Source organism: Pocillopora damicornis, chromosome 7 (genome assembly GCF_964200805.1).
Source record: "Pocillopora damicornis chromosome 7, jaPocDami1.2, whole genome shotgun sequence".
Taxonomy (NCBI): domain Eukaryota; kingdom Metazoa; phylum Cnidaria; class Anthozoa; order Scleractinia; family Pocilloporidae; genus Pocillopora; species Pocillopora damicornis.
Genome location: NC_142676.1, coordinates 9,380,001 through 9,401,580, shown reverse-complemented (window position 1 = coordinate 9,401,580; position 21,580 = coordinate 9,380,001). Strand labels below are relative to the sequence as shown.

Here is a 21,580-nt window from a genome sequence, read left to right as displayed (position 1 = left end):
TATGCATTCGGGATGCATACTTTAGACTAGAGGGCTTAAAGTGTCCGCCTTCATAAGGCAATTTTTTTAGTCTTTTGTAAACCCTAACTTTTTTATGTTCTCTTAGTATTGCTTACCTTTGAAATTTTAATTGGTGAACTAATACTGAAAAAATAAGCTGCCATGTAGGCTCTCTCGGTGGTTCTATGCAGTGTTTTGTGGTTTTCAAAATTGCTTCATCAAAATCACTATAATTTAGGGGCGTGATGTCGACTCGAACCCTCCATGCAATTCGTGGGAAAGAAAAATAACTTCTTCATCACGTTTCTCTTAAAGACAGACAAACTGTGAGAGGTACTTTCCGCCATTAATATTTTGAAGCCAGATTTTATCTTTTCACTTTCAGTGAATATTTGCTATGGTTATACATTTTAACGTGTTTGTAGAGCTCCTTGAGATATTTTCGTAGAATAGTGTGATTTTAGATGAAGCCTCCAATGTTGGCAGCGGTGATTAAAGTGAAGAGGAACAAAGTGACATTTTGCCATTAATAGGAAAATGTCATTAGAATAACTTTTATTTTGAGTCCGGATCATGGAACTCTTTAAACAGATAAAACTTCCCAGATTACCACATCGGTGTGCGTCTTTGCAATCAATTTCTAGTAGCTTCTTTTCGTTTTTCCACATTTTTAATGGGTTTCCTGAATGAAAGATCGGCATTAATTGTTTTGTCTTTGTTTCTCTTAAACAGGTGTCGAGCACCGGGTTGTTTGATAATAAAAAAAATAGATCGTAAATCGTTGAGCCCTTGAAAAATTTACCCGTCACGGCTACGACAATTTAACAACAGAAATCTGGATGGAGAGTTTTTAAAGAAACTCCTGGGATGAAATTCAGTTCTAGACCCCTACAATGGTTTTTGAACGTGTTAATTCTGTTTTGGAGAATCGGTTTTACCTTGCAGGATGAGAAAAGGCCAAAGTGCATAGCATTTTCTGACATCTATTCAAACCTTTTTCTATTTTCAGTTCTCTATCTTTTCTTCCCTCACCATTCGGGCGTCTTGTCACAAACTCACTCAAGACAAGCTTGTAATCTCCTGAAATTTGTTTTTTAAACGCCTTTATTTTTGGATTATGGTTATAGTGAGTTTTTTTTTAATTGTTATGATTATTTACTTCAAAAGTTAGAAGAGATAAATTTGTTGTTTTTACTTCTCTCTATTGGATGGCAAATTGAGTGTGTTAACCGGGCAATGTTTTTGGGCCTATCCTTAGTCTTTAATTTGCAAAATACTCTACGCGTTCCTCCATTTACGGAGATATGGAAATGAATGTTGAGTACCAAGACAAATAGTTTGCGGGGATCGACGGATTCTTGGGCATGTGCGAGAATCGACAGGCCGTACTCACTTTCTGAGTAAGTATAGTGGCGGTTATGCTAATAAGCCATCTTTGCCCCGCATCTTTATGAAAGTTATATTGTTTCAAGCAGGTTATGAAGGCTTATTTTCATCAGCATGCTCAATATCGTTTCTGACTCGTTTAAGCATAAGAGCTGATTACACAAATATACCATACTAATCGCAATAATCAACATTTTCTATCCTTTGTGATATTTTTATGGAATACTCTAAGCTTGATCGCCCTAAACAAGGGATCCTCTCTTCATCCGTCATCCAAAATCCTGCTTCGTTTCGTTGCAACAACTGACCTGTGCGTCGATTTTGTATCAGAGACTTCGTGACGATCATTTGCCGACGAGCTGACCTTAATTGACAAAGATTGCCGTCTTTGTCACTACACTCTTACCACGAGTTTTCTGTTAGGCGGACTATTTGAGCCCAATATTTCATCTCTTCATTTCTGTCTCATCGCAGGTACAACTAAATCTATGTTATTTCATAAAGATACAAATCATTAAACTGTATAAATCATAACACATAAAAGTTGGAGTGTACAGAGCAAACCTGTACATAAGCGATAGTGATAAAGATCTTAATTAAAAAAATTATAAAACCTAAAACGTAGAAAATATTACTGATCTTGAAAGGTGTGTTAATTGGAATAAAGCACATGGAAAAAGATGGAAAAAAATCACATGAGATTCTTCATTGTTTCTACAAATAAAAGCCAACTGCTTCTACATAATATTACATTCCTGGTTAGTTTCACAGTGAATGGAGAGAAATCGATTTTGAGACTTTTACCGCTTCAAAGTACAAATAAGTAAAGTCCAAATAAAATAAACATTAGCAATTATTTATTAATCATCAACCACATTATTACAACTACACTATTATCATACACTACATAATCAATTATTAACTAACTTGACATGACGCCCAGTAAAATATTTGAATAAATTAGTAGTATCTATTGAATTATATGACAGTTGGCACAATGATGAAGGGGACCATGCTAAATGGAAATCAATGACATCTTTGTTTCATTAGTTTAACGAACGTCAATGAGTTTAATCATAGAAGTGTGATCATAAATAATAGAAGATATTCCACAGCAATTTGCAAGTCTCTCGGGAAGTCAGTCTCAGAATGCATTCCTACACCGCGTCAGATTCGATTCTTATCTATCTTCTGTTACCAGTTTATCTTTTGATGTCTGATTCTGTCACGTCGCAAGGTCAGTTTCGTTCTTAATCATCTCTGAAGGGAAGATACTGAGGGTAAATTAGTGTTTTTAAGTCCTGCTTGGGATTTAAGCCCTGTCATTATTTTAAACCAGTAGTTTCACTCATCCTCATGATAAAAAGTTTCTGTATATTTCCTATCTAGTACATAATTTGTTATGTCAGTTATTTACCCGTGTTCCATGCCACTCAGTGAGTTGTTATAGAATCGATGAGTATGAGGCATCAGTTTAGGCAAATTAGCACTGAGCGGCGTTTATGTCAGTCATGTGCTTTTAAACGACTCCTTCATCATCGTATTCTTGCAGTGATGTACCCCGTTCTTTGAATTTTATTTATATTTTTGGAATTTTATGATTGAAAAGTTGTTATTTATGAAAAGTGTCTTCTAAGGACGAGGGGGGGGATTATCTGTTTGCTGGGCAGCTCTTCTTGTTTGTGTTCACTGCATCGGTTTTCTTCGCTAACAGTGTCCGATATTCCCTCGGATGGAATAAACGTTTTCTCCGACATCCTGTTGATAAGCAACACGGCTGGAAACCACAAACAAATTGCCGACTTTTTTTGACACTTAAATCTTTTTAAAAGTGGGTAACACAAGTTTTCCCAACGACGGTAAATAATGGTGGTAATTTGGTATATTTTGACCTGAAAGTGAACTGAAATATGACGCGTGCTATCAGACAGTTAGTCACAATATCTGGTACAATTCAGTTATTTTCAAGCAAATACCAAATAGGAGCTTGGCCGACAAATAGATACAGGTATTCTGTCCCTTTATCGTTATCGTTATCACTATCATTATCTTCATCTATTGAGACTTTTAATATTTCTAATATTACAAATAGAGAATAATACATAGGCGCGCGCAGACATGGAATTTCTCTTCGAGTGTTTAAATCGATAGCTCACGAGTGAGCGCAGTGAACGAGTGAGATGTCGAGTTGCACACAAGCAACCGTGTATTATTTTGTTTATCATATAAACACAATAGCTCTTTACTGACAAAAAAAGCCAATCTTATTAAACCCTATCCCGGCAGCCCCCTGCGGTTATGGGTGGAATTCCACCCATAATTTCCGGTAATTTCTGGTGGTCTCGTCGAATATTGCGTTACTTCCGATTCCTTCCAAATTTGGTGTGTATCACGCTAAAAGATTAAACAAATCATGTAGCGAGTTTGAAGGGCGACAGTTAAATGTGTGCTACACAACGTTCATTTGAGTGCCAAAATTTCACTGTTGAAGATGGCCTCATCGTCGAAGCGTGCACGGGTGAGCTTTATCTCCGCAGAAATTGCTTTAGAAAAAAATATTTTACGATGAAGACACCGCTGATGGGATGGACAGTGGAGAAGAAAGTGATTTAGACCGGCAGATCGAGGTGAGAAGTCAATATCGGCCATCGCGAATGGTCGCCATCGCACATGTTGTCTTGAAATGCGAAGTTGTTCGCCTCAGATAGCCCTTTTGTGATTGATTTCTCGCGTACTTCTTGAAATTTGATTACAAATTGATTTTTGCGACTCTGTAAATCAATAATTTACGCTAAGAGTGTGTTTTTAGCGATGAGATGTGATGCGATTCAAACTATTTGCACAAGCGAAATATTAGACGCGTAATTCGATCAGCGGCTAGTTGTTGCTATGGAGAAATACATTTTTCGAACGCGTCGGATGCTTGGGATTCGTTGGCGATTTGGCGATTTAGTTTAGTATCGCTTGTTCATTCGGTTAATTTTGAGTATTTTACGGAATATAAGCAGTGTACATTTTATATTTTTAGTGAGGGAGAAGTTGAAGATGACGATCGGCCGGAGGAGGCTTGCGCTTCGACTTAGGAACCCATGGCTCCTGGTGAGTGAAATATTTCCAACCTGCGAAATTTAACAACAAGTATAATTTCCGAATGCGTATACCATAGAATAACTTGAATTTGTTTAGGATATTATTCTATAAATGTTGAGGATAATTGATTTATTCATTGAAAATTATATTTTTGTTTGAATGTGTTGTTGGTGGCCCCTCTGCTCCTTCTGCTGCTACCAGATTCTAACCACAAATAGTGTACTACGTAAGTCCATGAAGTGGTGGAAAACTATGGTTTACCACCTATTTGACATGGCTGTAATCAATGGCTTTATCCTTTTCAAAGAGCATCAGGCTCAGTTTCCTGACAATGAAGCTCTAAAAAGGCCCTCTCAGTATTCTTTGGGTGATTTCTGGGAAGAAATTGTTGGCAACTCTGTGGTTTACCCGATTATGGTAGTCCACCAGAGAATACCATGATGAAATCACCCCCTTCCACCCCAGAGGAATTTACAACTGTCCATATCTTAGTTTTCTCTGATACTCAGAGATGCTGTGTGGTATGTTATAAAGAGGGTAGGGGAGATTTCAGGGTTCGATCTTATTGCAATGCCCCTCAATGTCAAAAGTGTATGCATGTCAGTAAGGGTTGGGATTGTTTTGCAGTGTTTCACTCTAAGAAGTACCACAGGCAAATTTTGCTGTTGTTTATTCCAATGTTTTCAGATGTTGTGTTTCTCAAAAATATAAACAAAAAAAAATAAAAACTTAAAAAATATCAACAAAAAAATTATCTTTTGTTACCTCGTTGCTTTTATCTTTGTCAGTGGGAATAGTTGTGTTTTGGTCCTAGTTTTCTCAGGGAGGACTCTCATTAGTTGGTAGGGATGTTAAAAGGCAAATTCATGCACCCAGTAACACATCAGGGCCTACCCATCCTCCTGTTATAAAGTCTAATTTCCCAACACATTTTTTTTTTCCTACTAATTTTTTGGAATGACATGGGTGCACATAAAAATTCATAAAAAATTCATTATTTATTCTTTTTCTTTCAGATTTTCAGGAAATGTTGGTGACATATTAATAATTAACTTCTGCTATCAATTAATCTTGAGTAACCTATACTTGTGAGGGAAAGTGACTTTGACCTCAAGTTTTACGCTATGTCTTACTTATTTTATGTTTTAAATTTTACTTTTTAGGAAAGTCCTGGGTTTCAATGATGAATCTTTTTTTTTTCCTGAGAAGCCCATTTTATACACTTTAAAATGACATATTGTAGGTGTTATTCCTGTAAATATTTGTTGAGATATGAATTGAAAACTGAATGTGGACAAATTTTTGCTAATTTTTTTGGAATGACATGGGTGCACATAAAAATTCATAAAAAATTCATTATTTATTCTTTTTCTTTCAGATTTTCAGGAAATGTTGCCGACATGTCAATAATTAACTTCTGTTGTCAATTAATCTTGAGTAACCTATACCTGTGAGGAAAAGTGACTTTTGACCTCAAGTTTTACACTATGTCTTACTTATTTTGTGTTTTAAATTTTACTTTTTAGGAAAGTCCTGGGTTTCAATGATGAATTTTTTTTTTTCCTGAGAAGCCCATTCTATACACTTTAAAATGACATATTGTAGGTGTTATTCCTGTAAATATTTGTTGAGATATGAATTAAAAACTGAATGTGGACAAATTTGTGCGTTTTTTGTAACTGCTGGTGTTGGGTTTAAGGAATGAAAATAAAGGAATCGACAATCCCCGAATAAAAATCGCACAGTGGGTTAGCGCCAAGGCTCGAGATGGTCAAATGCGTTGATCACTACAAAAACCAAATCGGCCTGTGGCAAATCTTCCAATGGTCAATTTTCGTTCTCAGCCACGAGAAATGCCATTAGCAAAGCCACTGAATACGTAACTTTCGGTTTTTCTTTTCGTATACCGGTTTTCTTTCCCTTCTAGGAAAGTTTGAACGTCTCTGTCTGTAAGTGATACGGATTCTTCAATGTTTTAGCCGACATAACCTGAGAAAATTCCGACAAACGACCTTTGACTGAGAATGGTGAAGGCTTTGCTGTTCATTCATCATCCTGACCGAGTGGCACGTGAAAAATATCGTATTTTTTCACGTGCGTTGTTACGGCTTTTCTCGGGGCTGGAAATCCATGTGTAACACAGTAGTTTATGTAACAATTATTATTATCATTTTTATCAATTTTCTTATCATCATCGCTTTCATTTAGTTATTATTATCTATTCATTCTGACTGTCCAGACGCAGATCAATGCCGTACTTTAGAGTTCAGGCCTGGGATGGTATTTGCTGGCAAACGCCTTGTGAACCTTCAGGATCCGTACCATTGAGGTCATGGAAAAACGGTTTTGCAGAGCGTTGGGTTTCATGGAGCCCGACTGTGTCAGCATCAACCTTGATAAACGAGTTGATGGAAGTGGAAACTATAAATGCGAATTGAATAATGTTACTCACGAAGGACACGAACATGAGCTGAGGGAGGAAGAAAATTCGTTTTATCATGCAGCTAAGGTTGGTTTATTGTTATCTATACGAGAGAAAATATTTTCGCGAAAAAGGAACCAGGCTCATGATCAAGATCGTAAATGTCGAACTGATCGCTTCAATTTTTTTTCGTCTTCCCGTCTTTTTGTTTTTTATATAATTCACCGGTTTTGCAAATGAGTTTTTATCGATTTTCTCTCGCTTTAAAATTAAAGGGATAAATTTCAGAATCGTTGATGATCCAAGCGACATCGTTTACATTTTAATGTATATGTTATGGTTGTAATTATAATCTCTCTTACGACCTCAGAGCGCTTGTGTTAAAAACTCTTGCAAGAACAACGCTACTTGTCAAAGCGGTTTTAACGACAAAGGATATCGCTGTTTGTGCACTACTGGATTCAAAGGTCGACACTGTGACCAAGGTAAAATCTAAAATGTGGTTTATAAATAATTACAAACCGGCGCGGCTCATGGAAGCTGATTTTATAGCCTACGCTAACTTATCATTTTGTTCAGAAAACTGCCGGCGGGCATATTTTTCTCCGAGCTTCAAATGTTACACAATATCCAAACAAACAATTACGCCATCATATTTTCAAGGAGCATGTGGGCTGTTGTCTTTGCTATTCTTCAAATATTCCTTACAAAAGCACGGAACAAAACTTTACAAATAACCTATCGCCAGAAACGGATGTCCACTCTGCCATGTGTTTACAGAGTGACTTTGATATACGATCCAAACTGTTTCTTCTCATGCAACTTGACATTACACTTCAGACTTGAATTTCCTTCTAAAGGAGGACTGCATTGTTTATCATTGCAATGGACGCTGTTCAATGGTTCAATATGTCAGTAGGATAAACGGCAGTACAGCTAAAGTTTTTGCGCATCTTTCAATGAGTTTTGAAAGTAGACATCCGGATTTGTTTTCTTTTTCCACTCGTTGTTGTGGTTTAAACAACTTGCTGCACTTTCTAGAACAAACACTTGCAAAATCCTATAACAAAAAGTTACTTATTATGCCTATATTCTTGTTCAGAGCTTGTTCTTAACTCACGATGCACGTCTCGGAGTGTTTTGAAAATAAATTTTGAGTACCGTCTTTCAAGTTGTGTGTGTTAAGCTCGTTACATTTTCTTCAAACGGGGAATGCATAATGCCGAATTGAAGAGGCTTTAAAGCAGAAAAATTTGAAACAAAAATAAACTAGTTCCTTTGAAAGAATTTGGCTCTTATCGAAGTCGTTTTACGTTCAAATTACATTGAAAATGGCTGAGGCAGGTCAAACCCGCTAAATACTTACCAAGGTGGCTAAACCTACAACTAACTATCTCACATCCCGCTATTCAGGTCGTTTAAGATTCGAACAATGCTGCAGTCCGTTAGGCATGAAATATAAATTATGTCAAGATCCACTGTTGTTTTCTGTTCTTTTTTTTTTTTTTTTTTTTTTTTTTTTTCATAACAGAAAAATATTTAGCCCTTTTGATCGAATCGTGAGTAGGCATTGAACTAAAACAGGGGCAATTCTTTCCAGATGTCGATGAGTGTTCTAGCGGATTTCACAGCTGCAGTGCTGATGCCGTGTGCAAAAATACCAAGGGATCATACTATTGTACATGTAAACCTGGGTATTCCGGAGATGGATGGTCTTGCAATGGTAAATTTAATTTGTCCACGATTATTGTCTCTTAGTTTAAAGAAAGGAATTGAGCAAAAAAATCATTTTGTAATCCGTTGTATGATCAATTTGGTTAAAACAGAAGCAAGTATTTTGAAATACGAGTTGTGCTTATTCCAGTCTCTTGAGCTCATCTTCTCTTTTCTTGACCCTTGACCCTTTCTTGACCCTTGAACGAATGAAAGACATGCCTTATCAAGAGGACTTTTGGAATGGTGCAGCCAATATTGATCTGACGCGCTACATCTTTGACGAATATTTGATGTTAATGGATGGTCCCCCTTAAGTAGTATCAAGGAAGTAGCTTCAACTGAACTCATTTACATTTAGCATACCTAATGAATTATCATACTGACAACCTGCAAATACAGCCCTCTCTGAAACTCCTGTCGAAGTTTCTCTTGGCAAGTTCTCCCAATTTGATCCAACCCACCACAATATCTAATATGCTGCTCTTGTTGTTCAGGTCCGAAGGTAACCGAGCCTATTCCTTGAAATTGGGACCAGCGTCACTTCCAGTGTATTGTCACATGAGCCGTCTTGGAGCATGCGGGGGTGGTGGATGGACGCTGGTTATGAAAATAGATGGCATCAAGGTACCGTAAATTGTTCAAAACCTTTTCAAAATGGCGTACATGTGGGTTTCAAGGAGTCCTTGTCGAATGGAAGTTATATGTGAGATGTACTCTGTCTGATATAAAATTTTGTCAATGCCTTTCCAGTTTGCCTGACTTAACAATCTCAAACCCAGAGGTAACAACCACGAGGCAGAAACTGATAAAACCATATTTTTCGCGAATATTTTAAGTAAAGAAACTTGTTGGGTTAAAGTCCAAGGGATTTTTGTTGAAACATCTGTAGGTCATATAAAGGTTTTTTATCTGAAAGTTTGAAAAAAATCTTCTGTCTAGGTTACGCTTGACTTTGTGACATGCAACGAAAAAAGCAGCAAACACTTCCATTTTACAGAGGAAAGGTGCGAAATTAATAGGTCAAATTCCTCTTCATGATAATTGAGAAAACTGGGGTCATTTAATTTGATATAAAAAATGTTGAACTCAAAACATAGATACGTGGACTGTCATAAAGTCTCATCAAATTTAGAATGTTTTTATAGGAAAGGACTTGGTTTAAGTAACATTGTGGTTATCATTCCAGAGAACTTTCCATTATGATTCCAACTATTGGAGCGACAAAAATTCCTTCAACTTACCAGGAAGAAAAACTGGGTTTGACTCGCAAGAGACCAAGTTACCGACATACTGGAATACACCTTTCTCCAAGATCTGTCTTGGTATGAAGGTTGACCACCAGCTCAACTTTATTGTCATTAACAGAGAGGCTGAATCTTTGTACTCACTGACTGCTGATGGAAACTACCGCAACACCTCATTGGCCCGTGACACCTGGAAGGCGCTGATTGGCTCCCAAGCTTCCTTGCAGTTTTGCTGTGACATAGAGGGGTTTAATTTTGACGGTGGTGATGCGAAAACAAGAATTGGTATCGTTTGTAATGAGTGTTGCAATGCAGACTGCGGCTCTCGTGATTCAAGAATTGGGTTTGGTGGAGCGGGCGGGATGGATGATCCCCACACGCGTGGAAACTTAGCTTATTGGACACCCGATAACGGTGACAAAAATATCAAAGCCATGGGATACATTTTCATCCAGTAATGAAAAGCACGTTGATGGAAGGAAGCCTGCCTGAAAATAACCCATTTTTAGCACATATACTTCCTTTTCACTAGACCAGGCAACCAGGTAGAAAAAGGATGCCTTGATTTCATTCTCAGAGTAAATGTGTTACTAAAAAGTCAATAGAACTGGGTACGGGTAGGATCTCTAAAGGTTTTATCCCGTTCCAACGTTAGTATTACAATTGTTTTGTTGTATTGCTTAGCCTATTTCATTAAAAAAAAACCGAATTTATCCGTCAACTGGAATATAATTGTTTGTGCAGTGAAACAGCACCCTTTTCAATCTAAAAATTAAAGTACATAGGAACGACAAAGTTGGGGTTTTGACAAGGCTGTCGCTCTCGCACACAATTTCGTGCTGATTTAAACTTTCGCTTTGAAACTTATGCAAGAGTCACCAACGTGAATTTGTATCCGAGTTTTGGAGAAAAAGAAAGAAGGGGGGTGTTCCTCCACTTTCGCAATTTACAGTAAAGCTTTGTATAGAGCGCTCTACCCGATGGCCTCGAGTATTTTATGACTTAGTTGCCAAACAAAGGACGACGATTTATTAACTAGACGCTTCTTTATACACCGAAATGACTGTTTTAGTAAACCAACTTCGCCGAATTCGTCCCTTTTTACTCTAATTGCGGTGGTTTTATTTTGATCAAAGAAGATCACCCACCATAGCATCTCTTTAATATGTGAAATGGCTGGCCATTATACGCGATGTAGTATCCAACAAAGGACGATAATTCACTAACCTGACGCTTCTTCCATATATTCCCCCACCCACCCACCCCCCTCCTCCTCTTTTTCCCCTCTGGCCAAAGCATGTTTTAAGGCAGTTAGGAAACGCCTGATAACGCGACAAAAATGTAATGTTCTAGAAATACGAAACCAAAAAGTAAAATATGCAAACATTGTATTCAGCATAATGATCTACACTGCACATCGCTTTTTATGTTGTTCAAAACTTCAATTTAACTTGGCCTGTTAAAGTTCTGTAAGCTCTTAGAATTTTTATGGTTATTTGATCGACAGGGCTGTTGTTGTTAACAGTTTACGGCAATTTGCGAAACCAAAGGAAACTAAACGGAATGACCACCTCATCCTTCTGGCCGGCGATGTTTTCCGCACATAATTTTGTTTGGCAAATTGTACATTTCCATTCTTGAAATTACAGATTTCCGTTTTGCAAATTATAGATTTCCTTTTCGCAAATTACAGATTTCTAATTTCGCAGGCCATAGACTTAAAGATTTCCGTTCCGCAAATTACAGATTTTGAGTTCATTTGCTTAATTAAATCTAGTTCGCATACTACTGATTTCCATTTAGCACCTTACATATTTCCATTTCGAAAAACTACAGTTCTACAAATTTCCATGTTTCCATTTTCCAAATTAAGGATTTTCATTTCATTTGGCTAGTTACATGCAGTATTTTCATTTCGTTACTTGAAAACCGTAGCTTGGGTTCCTAATGAGTTTTGATTTTGTTTTGCAGTCTGAGACTGAAAAGTGCTCACGATCGTAAAACATAACTTGTGTTCTTACATTACGGGAAATTATTTGCATTACAGAGCTCCAAGGCAGTGTAGATGTTTTTTTTTTAATAAATCTTAGTCCACTTTGTACCTTTGATCTCTCTACCTAAATCATATATTTGCAGTCTAGAATAGGCCATCAAAAAATATAATTGGTAGAATGAGCAACAAAGGAAGCCTTGTAAATGATAAGGTTAACATCTAACTATAACACAGAAATCTCGTGGTCCTTCGAAAGATTGCGAGGAAATAGACAATTATTATATGTTCTGAATGATTAAGCTCAGAAAATTTCTTGACAATTCCCAAAAAAACCATCGGTGGAACTAAACTAACTGACCGTAAATTTTAAAATCAAAATATAACTTTCACTGTAACACAACTCCTTCATAAAAAAAACAAATATTTTTTTCTGTGCAAAAAGTCTGTTCGATAATTGGAAACGAAATTTGACCTTTTCCTTGACACGAAGAACAGCTGTTTAAACTGCAATATTGCATATCATCGGAAAAAACCCTCGACATGTAAATCTTGAAAAAATATAAGCCAAGATCTCTGAAGATACTCACAATCTTTCTAGGAAGTTTATATAAATATACAAATTGTCTTAGAGTTCATGGTACGAGCAAACCTATCTAAAGATGTCGGAGAAGATACCCAAACATTGGAAAACATAGTTTGTGTTACCGGCTGGAAAGATGATATAAACAACCATTTGATGATCATCGCAACAACGAACATTTTTTTATCCTTTTTGGCTTTTCTCGGCAATACTCTGATTTTGGTAGCCCTTAGCAAGGAATCTTCTCTTCATCCGCCAGCCAAACTGTTGTATCGTTGTCTGGCAATAACTGATCTCTGCGTCGGTCTCATATCAGAGCCCTCGTCTGTTGTTTATTGGCTGTCCTTAGTTCGTGAGGATTGGAAACTTTGTCACCATGCTCTGAAGATGAGTTTTCTAAGCTACTATATTCTTTCTTTAGTTTCTCTCTTAACGATGACCGCAATAAGTGTGGACAGACTTCTCGCCTTGTTGCTGGGGCAGAGATTCGGGCACGCTGTAACTCTGAAACGAACTTGTGTAATTGTTGTCATCATTTGGGCTTTTTCGATAACCGCTGGGATATCGCACTTTATAAATTACCGCGTAGCCGGCTGGTGTAGCTATGGTGTTGTATCGCTTTGTATCGTAACAGCAACGTTATCGTACATAAAAATTTTCTGTGCTCTCCGACAAAATCATTTACGAGGGCAAGTTTTTTTTCTACCACAGCCGGGCAAACCAGTTCCACTGAATATGATATTCGATACAGAAAGGCTGTAAACAGTGCACTGTGGGTGCAGTTGGCATTGATCGTTTGCTATCTACCATATAGCATAGCGACAGGACTTTTTCAATCTCAAAATGAACTGTCCTCGTTGGAGTTTGTAGTCTTGGAAAGTACAGTAACTTTAGTTTATTTAAACTCATCGCTTAACCCGTTTCTTTATTGCTGGAAGATTGCTGAAGTAAGAAAAGCAGTGAAGGAGACAATCTCAAAAGCACTTTCCTCTTTGCTGGGTTACTCTATTCAGAACAATTAACAACTGATTAAAAATCTCTCTAGCAAATTGGTTTTCGCATCAAATTCAATAGAGTAGAATGAGAAAAAAGACTCAGTCCGCCGACGAGTTTTCCGGATCAAGATGGTGGACTAACGCAACTCGGAATAGGAGGAATAGTAGTGAAGGACTACAGTGTTTTCTTGGTCCATGCTAGTAGCAAGATGAATAACTCTTCTCTTCAAAAGTAATAGCTTGCTCCAACACATACAACCTTCACGTAAACACGCAGAGGGAAGACTTTGATCGAAGAGCTCTTTTGATGTATGCTTAGGTTACGTGTATGCTAAAGATACCGAAAAAAAAACATTCTAATAAGGGTGTTTACGCTCTCGCTAAGATTTCATTGGAAAGAAGGGGGAAAAATTCAATCTCCTAGAGTCCAGCTTCACACATCTTTAACATGACTCCAAAACTGTATAATAAAGATCCCCAATCTTTTGAGTCATCCTCTTAATTCTACATGAATCCCTAATATTTGATGTTACGTCTTACTATTATTAGCATTATTTTTAGCATTATTTCTTTATTTCTTTGATTTAATTTCTTTTAACACTACCTAACCTAAGCAAAAAATTCGTGACCAAAGTCACTCGGCGCTAATTGTTTATGTTAAAGTGAATTTACATTAACAATTCCAGTAAACAAGTTCTTCTGTTTGTTTCAGTTATAACTTTAACTATCCTTATAGAGCCTTTGGTGATGAGTACTTTTATTCATGAACATTGTTGAACTTTTGATTAAACAGGACATTATTATGAATGTTATTCAAACTTTTCTCAGCTGTTCCTTGCTTGATATGATTTCTAATTAGTTGAGCTGAAAGATAAATATGACTTTCTTGACACTTGGATCTTTTCCCATGCCCTAATGTAAAATTTTAGAACGCCGAACGTGTCTATCGTTGATTATTTCATAGTTACCCACAGCCAGTTAAGTTTTTTTTTTGTCTTTTGTTTTTTTGTTTTTTTTTTTTATTCTGCCAAGAAGGAGAATTAAAAAATTTGATATCTGAAGTGACCCCATAAGTTTTTTTTAAGGAGTCTCCATGGGGTTTTTTAAACTCGCGCCTGAAAAAGAGTTCAACCGAAAAGAAAACACCATGGGAAAGATTGCGAAAAGCGACAGATTCGAAAGTTTACACTTGCTCAGATATAGATCTTGGCAAAGTTCTGTTCTATTACGTAATGTCTTGTGATAAAGACAATAGGGATCTGTCGAGTAAGATTTATCGCGTTTCCTTCTGTGGAATTTCCTAAGATTTGCTGGAATGTTAAACATATTTGTGCCCTTCCTAGTGCCTGTTCATAAAAATAAAAAAAAAATGTTATAAGACCAAATTTGAGATAGACGAAGAAAGCACAAAATTCCAAATAGCGAGGAAAATGCCTATGAAACCCCTATTTCTTTTTCGGCTTCGAAATGATCGGCAGGAAAAATTTCACAACTTGTGAAAATTTTGAGAGATTTCACCGAAGCAAATTGAAGAAAATCAGAGGTAAAGCCAAACTATCACTGGCGAGCGCCTCCCTTCGTGGAGCCTTAGCTCAATAACGAAAATAATTTTGATAATATTTTCTACAGAAAACGACAGTCCCAAACCTTGCTCATCGCCCTTTCGATGGCTTTTAGTGGCCTAAAAAAAGCGAAAACATAAAGATTTTCTAAAAAAAAAACAATACGCTGGCGCGTGCGCCAAGCTTTGGTAAAAACCCTATGGAGTCTCCGTAAGTCTATTTCACCAATGGGAAAAAATACATTACTTATGTTTAATTTTTCACTTCTCTTTTAACAACTCCAGGATTGGAGGACCATTTGGGGTTATAAATGAGATCTTCCCTATTTTTGTACACCAGAGAGTTTTTTAAAATAATGATGTAATTTTATGCTGTGGACACTAAGACGCCGTCGCTTATACGCCACCTGAATCTTTGCCAAAACTTTTTATTTAAAAATCATGCAAGAATAACGAGAATTAATTAAACATTGTGGCAATATTTACAAGGAATTATCGACACTACTGCTCTTCCGACCAAACCGTGAAACTCTGGAACGAACAAATGAGATGCAGGAGTCCTTTAACATAATTTTGAATCATTTTTCTTTCGCTCAATTATTTACAACATTCTATAAATTTTTTTTTTTTAGTTGAGTAAGCTAGCGTCTAGACAGTAAACAACTGCTTAATATCAGTCGCAGATTGATGATATGTACAATAACTGCCTTATTACGTTGAAACTTGTTTGGAAACAGCTATAAAGTTAATTAAGAAAGAGATTCCATAAACTGGAATACAGTTTTGCGCTAGTAGATAGTTTGATGTTTCAAATCGCTATGCGAAAGTTAAATCTCACGATGAAATTCTGGATCGAATCTTTCAAAGGAAACTACAGTAATGAAATTCAGTTCTCCCCGCCTGCAAAGGTTGGTGCTTTCTTTTCCGCGACGAGATAAAAACATATTAAACTTCATTAGATTTCGCGGTTTATATTGGTTTTGCGCAATTTTCTCTTCTGTTCTGTCTTTTCGAGATATAAATATTGTTAAATACCTTAATATGCGAAGCACCGTGACAGGAATTTATTACTGTACCCTGCACATGATTTTTTATAGTCTCTTATACTTATGTAATTTTCATTATTTTCAGTATTTTGTAATTGTGCGTGCGCATCGTAAACTAGTATGCTGATTGCTCCTAGGCGTTGTGTGGATAAATAATCTATCTATCTATCTATCTAATATTCCCCCACTTTGTACGCCCTGACTATTTCAAAAGTGGGTGATGGCTGCCTTCAAACGAAAACCTAACGGCTGGTGTTTGCATTGTCAATTGCAGCCCTCCCGAAGCTAGCTCCTTTGGACGCTCAACCATCATTTGTTCTTCGCCCACTAATTAAAGAGAGCAGGGGAAAAAACCTGTCAGCCGGTCATACATAACAGTAAGTGGAAATATAATGATGATAAGCTCTTAAGATGACCTTGAGGGCATGACATCTCCTCCTCTTCTTATAAATACTCGCTCTAGGGTTCATTGACAAAGCCAGATTTATATTGTGCATCGTGGTTATGTAGACGCCGTTCTTTGTGTTACACCTGAAAATCTGCATAAAATTCCACTCCTGCAGGACTTACGAATGAGGATGATCACTGAATTGTTTCCATGCGTTTAAAGAAAATGGTTCACAAGGCAGCTTTTTATCCAACGTAAGGTGTAAGAAATCAATTTCAAATCAATATTTAGTTTCTCCATTTTATAAATGGGTTTCCTTAATTTATAATTTGTTCTTCTTCTTTCCATAAAACAGGTGATTAGTATCTGACAGTCTAATTCCTACATCGAGGCGCCACTCAAAAATTGGTTCGTTGCTGTTGCATCAATTTGGCAAGGGCGATCTGGAACAAGTGTATTTAAAGAAAATCCGAGAATGAAATTCAGTTTTCCACCTATGAAATTCTTGCTTTTTGTGCCCATTCTCTTTTGGAGAACGACTTTTACGCTTAAAGGTAAGTAGAATTCAGGCTTTTCTTCCTTTATTGATTTCTGTTCCTTTACAATCTTTCCCTTTTTCTTTTTTTGCTGTTCACGAGTTACATCTAAAGCCTTTTGTTACATTTAAAGCCTTTTTATTTTTTTCGTCATAGACGCCATAAATCTTTAGTAAGGTTGATTTATAAGAACTATTTATGGATAGTGAATCTGTATTCAAGACTTTCTTCAATATTGAGGAATATAAGTTTGTGTTTTAATAGGAAATTTTGTTACCAAACTAGCTATTTTAGTTTCTGTTGTGATGCGAATGGTAATTTCATTTAGACAGAAGACCTTTACACTTAGTTACAAACCAACGGCCATGATTTTTTCCTTCCTTTTTCGGTTTTTTTTCTTTTCTTTCTCGCATTCTTGTGTAAAATTCGAGAAAACGTTTTTGAATTTCATTGAACAAATTAATCAGAGAAGCATTTGTACATCAACTGTTTGTTCCAAAGAAAGTCATCACTAATAGTCATTCGTCGCTTAAACCTTATTCCACCTGCAAACTGTTATTGCTGATACTGTCAGACATTGTCACTAACGATTGCCATTGTCATTAATGTTCGTTTTGGTTGGCTCATGTTGTAAAGGCCCGTAGGACTTCCGTGCGTGGGTTCTGGCCCCAGACTGGAAAAACACTTGGGGTCTATCATAATAATTGAGACAAATATGCTTTGTAGTGACACTAAACTGCACCTGCATAGTATAGTTTTCGCTACTGGCAGACACTGCTTATAACGATTGCCTTATATTCATTGACGTTACGTAATCGTTCTCTTAATTTTGAGAAACGAACTTAATTCTTTTATTATTATTTTTTTAAAATTAATTTCATTGCGTAACCTTAGTGAAAAAAGAAAATGCTGATTTTTGTATTTTTGCCTTCCTAGATCATTGCCGGCGGCTCTCGTTTGGCTCACTGTTTCATAACAAAGCACTTGTTAACCATGTGATCAAGAACATAACGTTAGGATTGGGAATGCGTAGTTCCTGTAGAGGGCGATGCATTTTGGACGACAACTGTGTGTCCTACAACATAGGTCCTCCAATAAAAGACCAAGTTTTGTGTCAGCTGAGTGATTCTGATCACATCCAGCATCCTAAAGATCTTGTTACTCAAGAAGGGTTCGTGTATCGAAACAGTGAGGTGAGATATTTCGACTTCATACGATTCTATCTTAATATTTGGGTTTTCCTGCTACTTCTTGTTTATCTATCCTTTCATGAAAATTTGTAATCTTTTCATCGACTTTCAGACTAACCCCTTTGAAATTCAAGCTGAAGCTTTAGGTTAGGATATATTCTCTTCTTCTCAGAGTTTCAATAATTTCTGAGTTGCGTCTGTGATTTATCGACAGAACTCATGCTTAAATAACCCATGTCCTCAGAATATGACCTGCTTAAATGGATTTACGGAAAAGGGTTACCTCTGTGTATGTCAGTTTGGTTATACTGGGAAGAAATGCAAAATAGGTAAGTATACCTATAAAAATGAAGATGAATACTAAATTCTTAGCTCTACGGGTGACCACACACAAGTGGAGTTCTAAATTCTGATTTGAATTCCCAAATATGCAGGAATTGCTCATAATTTGATCAACTTGTGTCAATTCTGATAAATTTGTTCAAAAATGAAAAGGGACCATTTTGATGATGTGAAGCATGACAACTGGTCTCTAAAATAGTTTTTTTTTTAATTCCCAGATATTTTTTTAAACCACTCCATTCAGAACTAGATTTCTGAACAAGATGTAAATATGCTAATTGCATTACCAAGTCGCTAGAATGATTTTTAAGAAGTCCAAGTTCCCCTAAAAATTTTTATGTGAGGAACTATACATGGTATGGTTTATTTTCAACAATTTTTTATCAATCTCATCTTTTCCCTAGGAACTAGCTGCAGCGATCTGCTTGACTCGTAAGTGACAATCCTCTAGTGAACTGATTTACCGCAACTGACGAATTAAGCTGATAGACTGAATTTAAAGACCAATTCTAAAGCTAATCGTTCAACTTACGTCATGTCAATTCAAATTTAAGTTTTGTCGAGAATTATTAAACTGTGTCTGTTCCTCGAGCATTTCTTTAACAGACTTATGACAGGGTGGGTCTGACTGTTTCACGCCACAATGATTAGTTTAGTATATGTCATGATCACGAACTGAATTCAAGAACCCAGCTTTGGAATACGAACTCTCCCTGATCCAGTCTTTCTTACTAATATCCTATCTAAAGCTTAAGTTGAGTTCCTGAGTTGAGTGCTAGATATCCTATATTAAGAGGAATTTCCACTGGTAAAACACAAATTGATCTTACGTCTAACAAGAATGATTCATGTTTAAAAAAGATTCGAATTTACCTATTTCAACTATTCTCTCATGTGATATCGAGCTCACTGACTTAATCATCCTATCTTAGTGAGTGTGAAGAACGATATGGGTAACATAGAGGAACGCAAACTTTTTCTTTGCTAGTTTGAAATGATTGCTATATAACCTGTGAGTATAGCCACATTGAAATTCCCATCAAGGCCCATATCGGTTTTTTTTTTGGATACTTTAAAATCAGCTGCTCCTGTTGTTCAGGTCCGAAGGCAACCGAGCCTATTCCTTGAATGTGGATTCATTGTCATTTCCTGTGTATTGTCACATGACTGGTCTTGGTGCGTGCGGAGGTGCCGGATGGACGATGGTTATGAAAATAGATGGGCGCAAGGTACATGAAAGTTTTCAAAACACTAATAACTTCCTATCTCTTTAGTTGAGTCTGTAAGTATATTTTTTCCTAGAGGGAACTCAGGCGAGTGTGGTGGAGTCACGCATTTGCAGAAGAAAAGTCATGTAGCAGATTTTTTTTTAAATTTTTTATTAAATAAATATAGCTGGCTTTGAGCAACCATGCAGGATGAACTGAAAAACTGTTGATGATAAACCTTTTTCTAATTCTTATAATAAAACAACTTGTCGGCCTTGAGTCTGTTCAGAGGGTCGTGTAGACGACATTTACATGTCATATGAGGCCTTTTTTTCCAAAGTGTTTTTGATTTAAGGAAATTTGAGACCCGTATAGTTTGAGTGACACTCCACATTGAGACATGCAAAGTTTACAGGAGTAAACGCCGAGTGATTTTTCATTATCGGGGCTTGTTTTCATATCACGCGAAAACTGGAGTCAAATAGTTGAAAAATGAAATCAAAGAACTGATGTCCAGGCTGTCATATTATGGGATCAGATTTAGAATGCTTTTGTGTGACTGATTAAGCATATTAAGAATGACGAGAGAACTGAATTGAAGTAACCGAAATTGGTGTTAATGTTTCAGAGAACTTTCCATTATGATTCCAAGTATTGGAGCGACAAAAATTCCTTCAACTTACCAGGAGGAAAAACTGGGTTTGACTCGCAAGAGACCAAGTTACCGACATACTGGAATACACCTTTCTCCAAGATCTGTCTTGGTATGAAGGTTGACCAACAGCTCAACTTTATTGTCATTAACAGAGAGGCTGAATCTTTGTACTCACTGCTTGCTGATGGAAAATACCGCAATACCTCATTGGGTCGGGACACATGGAAGACGATGATAGGCTCGCAGGCTTCCTTGCAGCTTCACTGCAACATGGAGGGCTTCAATTGTGACGGTGTAGTAACTAAAACAAGGATTGGGATCGTTTCCAACGAGTATTTGAATTTCTGCGATCTATGTGATTCAAGAATTGGTTTTGGTGGCGCAGGATCATATGACGATAATAACTCGTGCGGTAACGTTGCTATTATGTACCCTGACAATGGTGACAAATACATTAAAGCCATGGGATACATTTTCGTTCGGTAAAATAGCTTTAAAATTTTACCTGTGATATATACAATAGACCTCTTAAGGAAGCATCCACCCCGATGGCCTGCTCCATTTGCCAGTCCAGCATCTAAAATTTGCTTTTTTTCAAAGAAGGCTACCTTTCCGTAAAACGTGATATAAAAGTATCGAGATTCTTGAGGAGGAAGGTTGAAAATTTTAGAAGCCCCCTCAAGGATTGTAAATGTGTGAAACAAGACTTAAATCATTCCCCTTCCCCTCAGTGTTTCGCGAAAAAAAGGTTCCCTTTGCTCTCTGACTCCGCTGAAATTTTGTTGCTCCCCTCCAAAGCGGACAAAGAAAAGTTAAGACGCAGTGAAACATAGGCCATTCGCAATTATCTCACATTTTCTGTCATCTTGAGTGCTAAGTTGCGCTCTAAAAGTTTATTAGAGGAAATTTAAGAGCAATGAAGGTATTTTGCATGTAAGCTCTCTCCGCTGATATAAGCATTTTTCGCCAGAAGAAAATTTGTGAGTATAGTTTTGTTTGTTTTTTAAGAATCCCCTCTTCATAAAAAGATATAGCCAGTAATCATAAATAAGTGTTGTACCTACGTGTTAAATATACAGATTAAAAAGAAAATTTAAGTATCATATTTAGCACATAGAGAATAGTACATAGGTGTGCGTAGATATGGAATTTCCCTTCGAGTGTTTACCTCGGTAGCTCACGAGTGAGCGCAGTGAGTGAGATGTCGAGATGTCGATTTTGTGACAGC

General features: G+C 36.9%; 1 protein-coding gene, 1 long non-coding RNA gene and 2 pseudogenes across 7 annotated transcripts in view; all 4 read left to right on the top strand.

Annotated features, from left to right (window-relative positions):
* The first annotated feature begins 3,666 nt into the window (after nucleotides 1–3,666).
* Nucleotides 3,667–5,691, top strand: LOC149042432 (uncharacterized). Its single transcript, XR_016188632.1, has 2 exons — nucleotides 3,667–4,013; nucleotides 4,415–5,691. It is a non-coding gene; the product is annotated as an uncharacterized LOC149042432 (long non-coding RNA).
* Nucleotides 5,692–6,500: 809 nt separating this feature from the next.
* On the top strand, nucleotides 6,501–10,871 carry LOC113682697 (uncharacterized; annotated as a pseudogene). Its single transcript, XR_016188804.1, has 6 exons — nucleotides 6,501–6,558; nucleotides 6,716–6,985; nucleotides 7,269–7,383; nucleotides 8,499–8,621; nucleotides 9,117–9,238; nucleotides 9,801–10,871. The product of XR_016188804.1 is annotated as an uncharacterized LOC113682697 (transcript).
* A 409-nt stretch (nucleotides 10,872–11,280) lies between these two features.
* LOC149042431 (melanocortin receptor 5-like) lies at nucleotides 11,281–15,190 on the top strand (annotated as a pseudogene).
* Nucleotides 15,191–15,564: 374 nt separating this feature from the next.
* The window catches only part of LOC149042430 (putative skeletal organic matrix protein 5), a 6,421-nt gene continuing 405 nt past the window's right edge, over nucleotides 15,565–21,580 (top strand). The window contains exons 1-9 of one of the 5 annotated variants that reach the window (XM_089212961.1): nucleotides 15,565–15,895; nucleotides 16,308–16,410; nucleotides 16,597–16,675; nucleotides 16,777–16,975; nucleotides 17,894–18,150; nucleotides 18,362–18,476; nucleotides 18,894–18,921; nucleotides 19,589–19,718; nucleotides 20,326–21,580. The exon at nucleotides 20,326–21,580 is cut by the window's right edge and continues 405 nt beyond it. In XM_089212961.1, coding sequence (XP_089069087.1) covers nucleotides 16,897–16,975; nucleotides 17,894–18,150; nucleotides 18,362–18,476; nucleotides 18,894–18,921; nucleotides 19,589–19,718; nucleotides 20,326–20,838 — 1,122 coding nt within the window. In that variant the 5' untranslated portion in view covers nucleotides 15,565–15,895; nucleotides 16,308–16,410; nucleotides 16,597–16,675; nucleotides 16,777–16,896 and the 3' untranslated portion in view covers nucleotides 20,839–21,580. Of the gene's footprint in view, nucleotides 15,896–16,255; nucleotides 16,411–16,432; nucleotides 16,676–16,776; nucleotides 16,976–17,893; nucleotides 18,151–18,361; nucleotides 18,477–18,893; nucleotides 18,922–19,588; nucleotides 19,719–20,325 lie in introns of those variants that run through there. The other 4 variants (XM_089212963.1, XM_089212962.1, XM_089212960.1 and 1 more) reach the window with 4 other exon arrangements.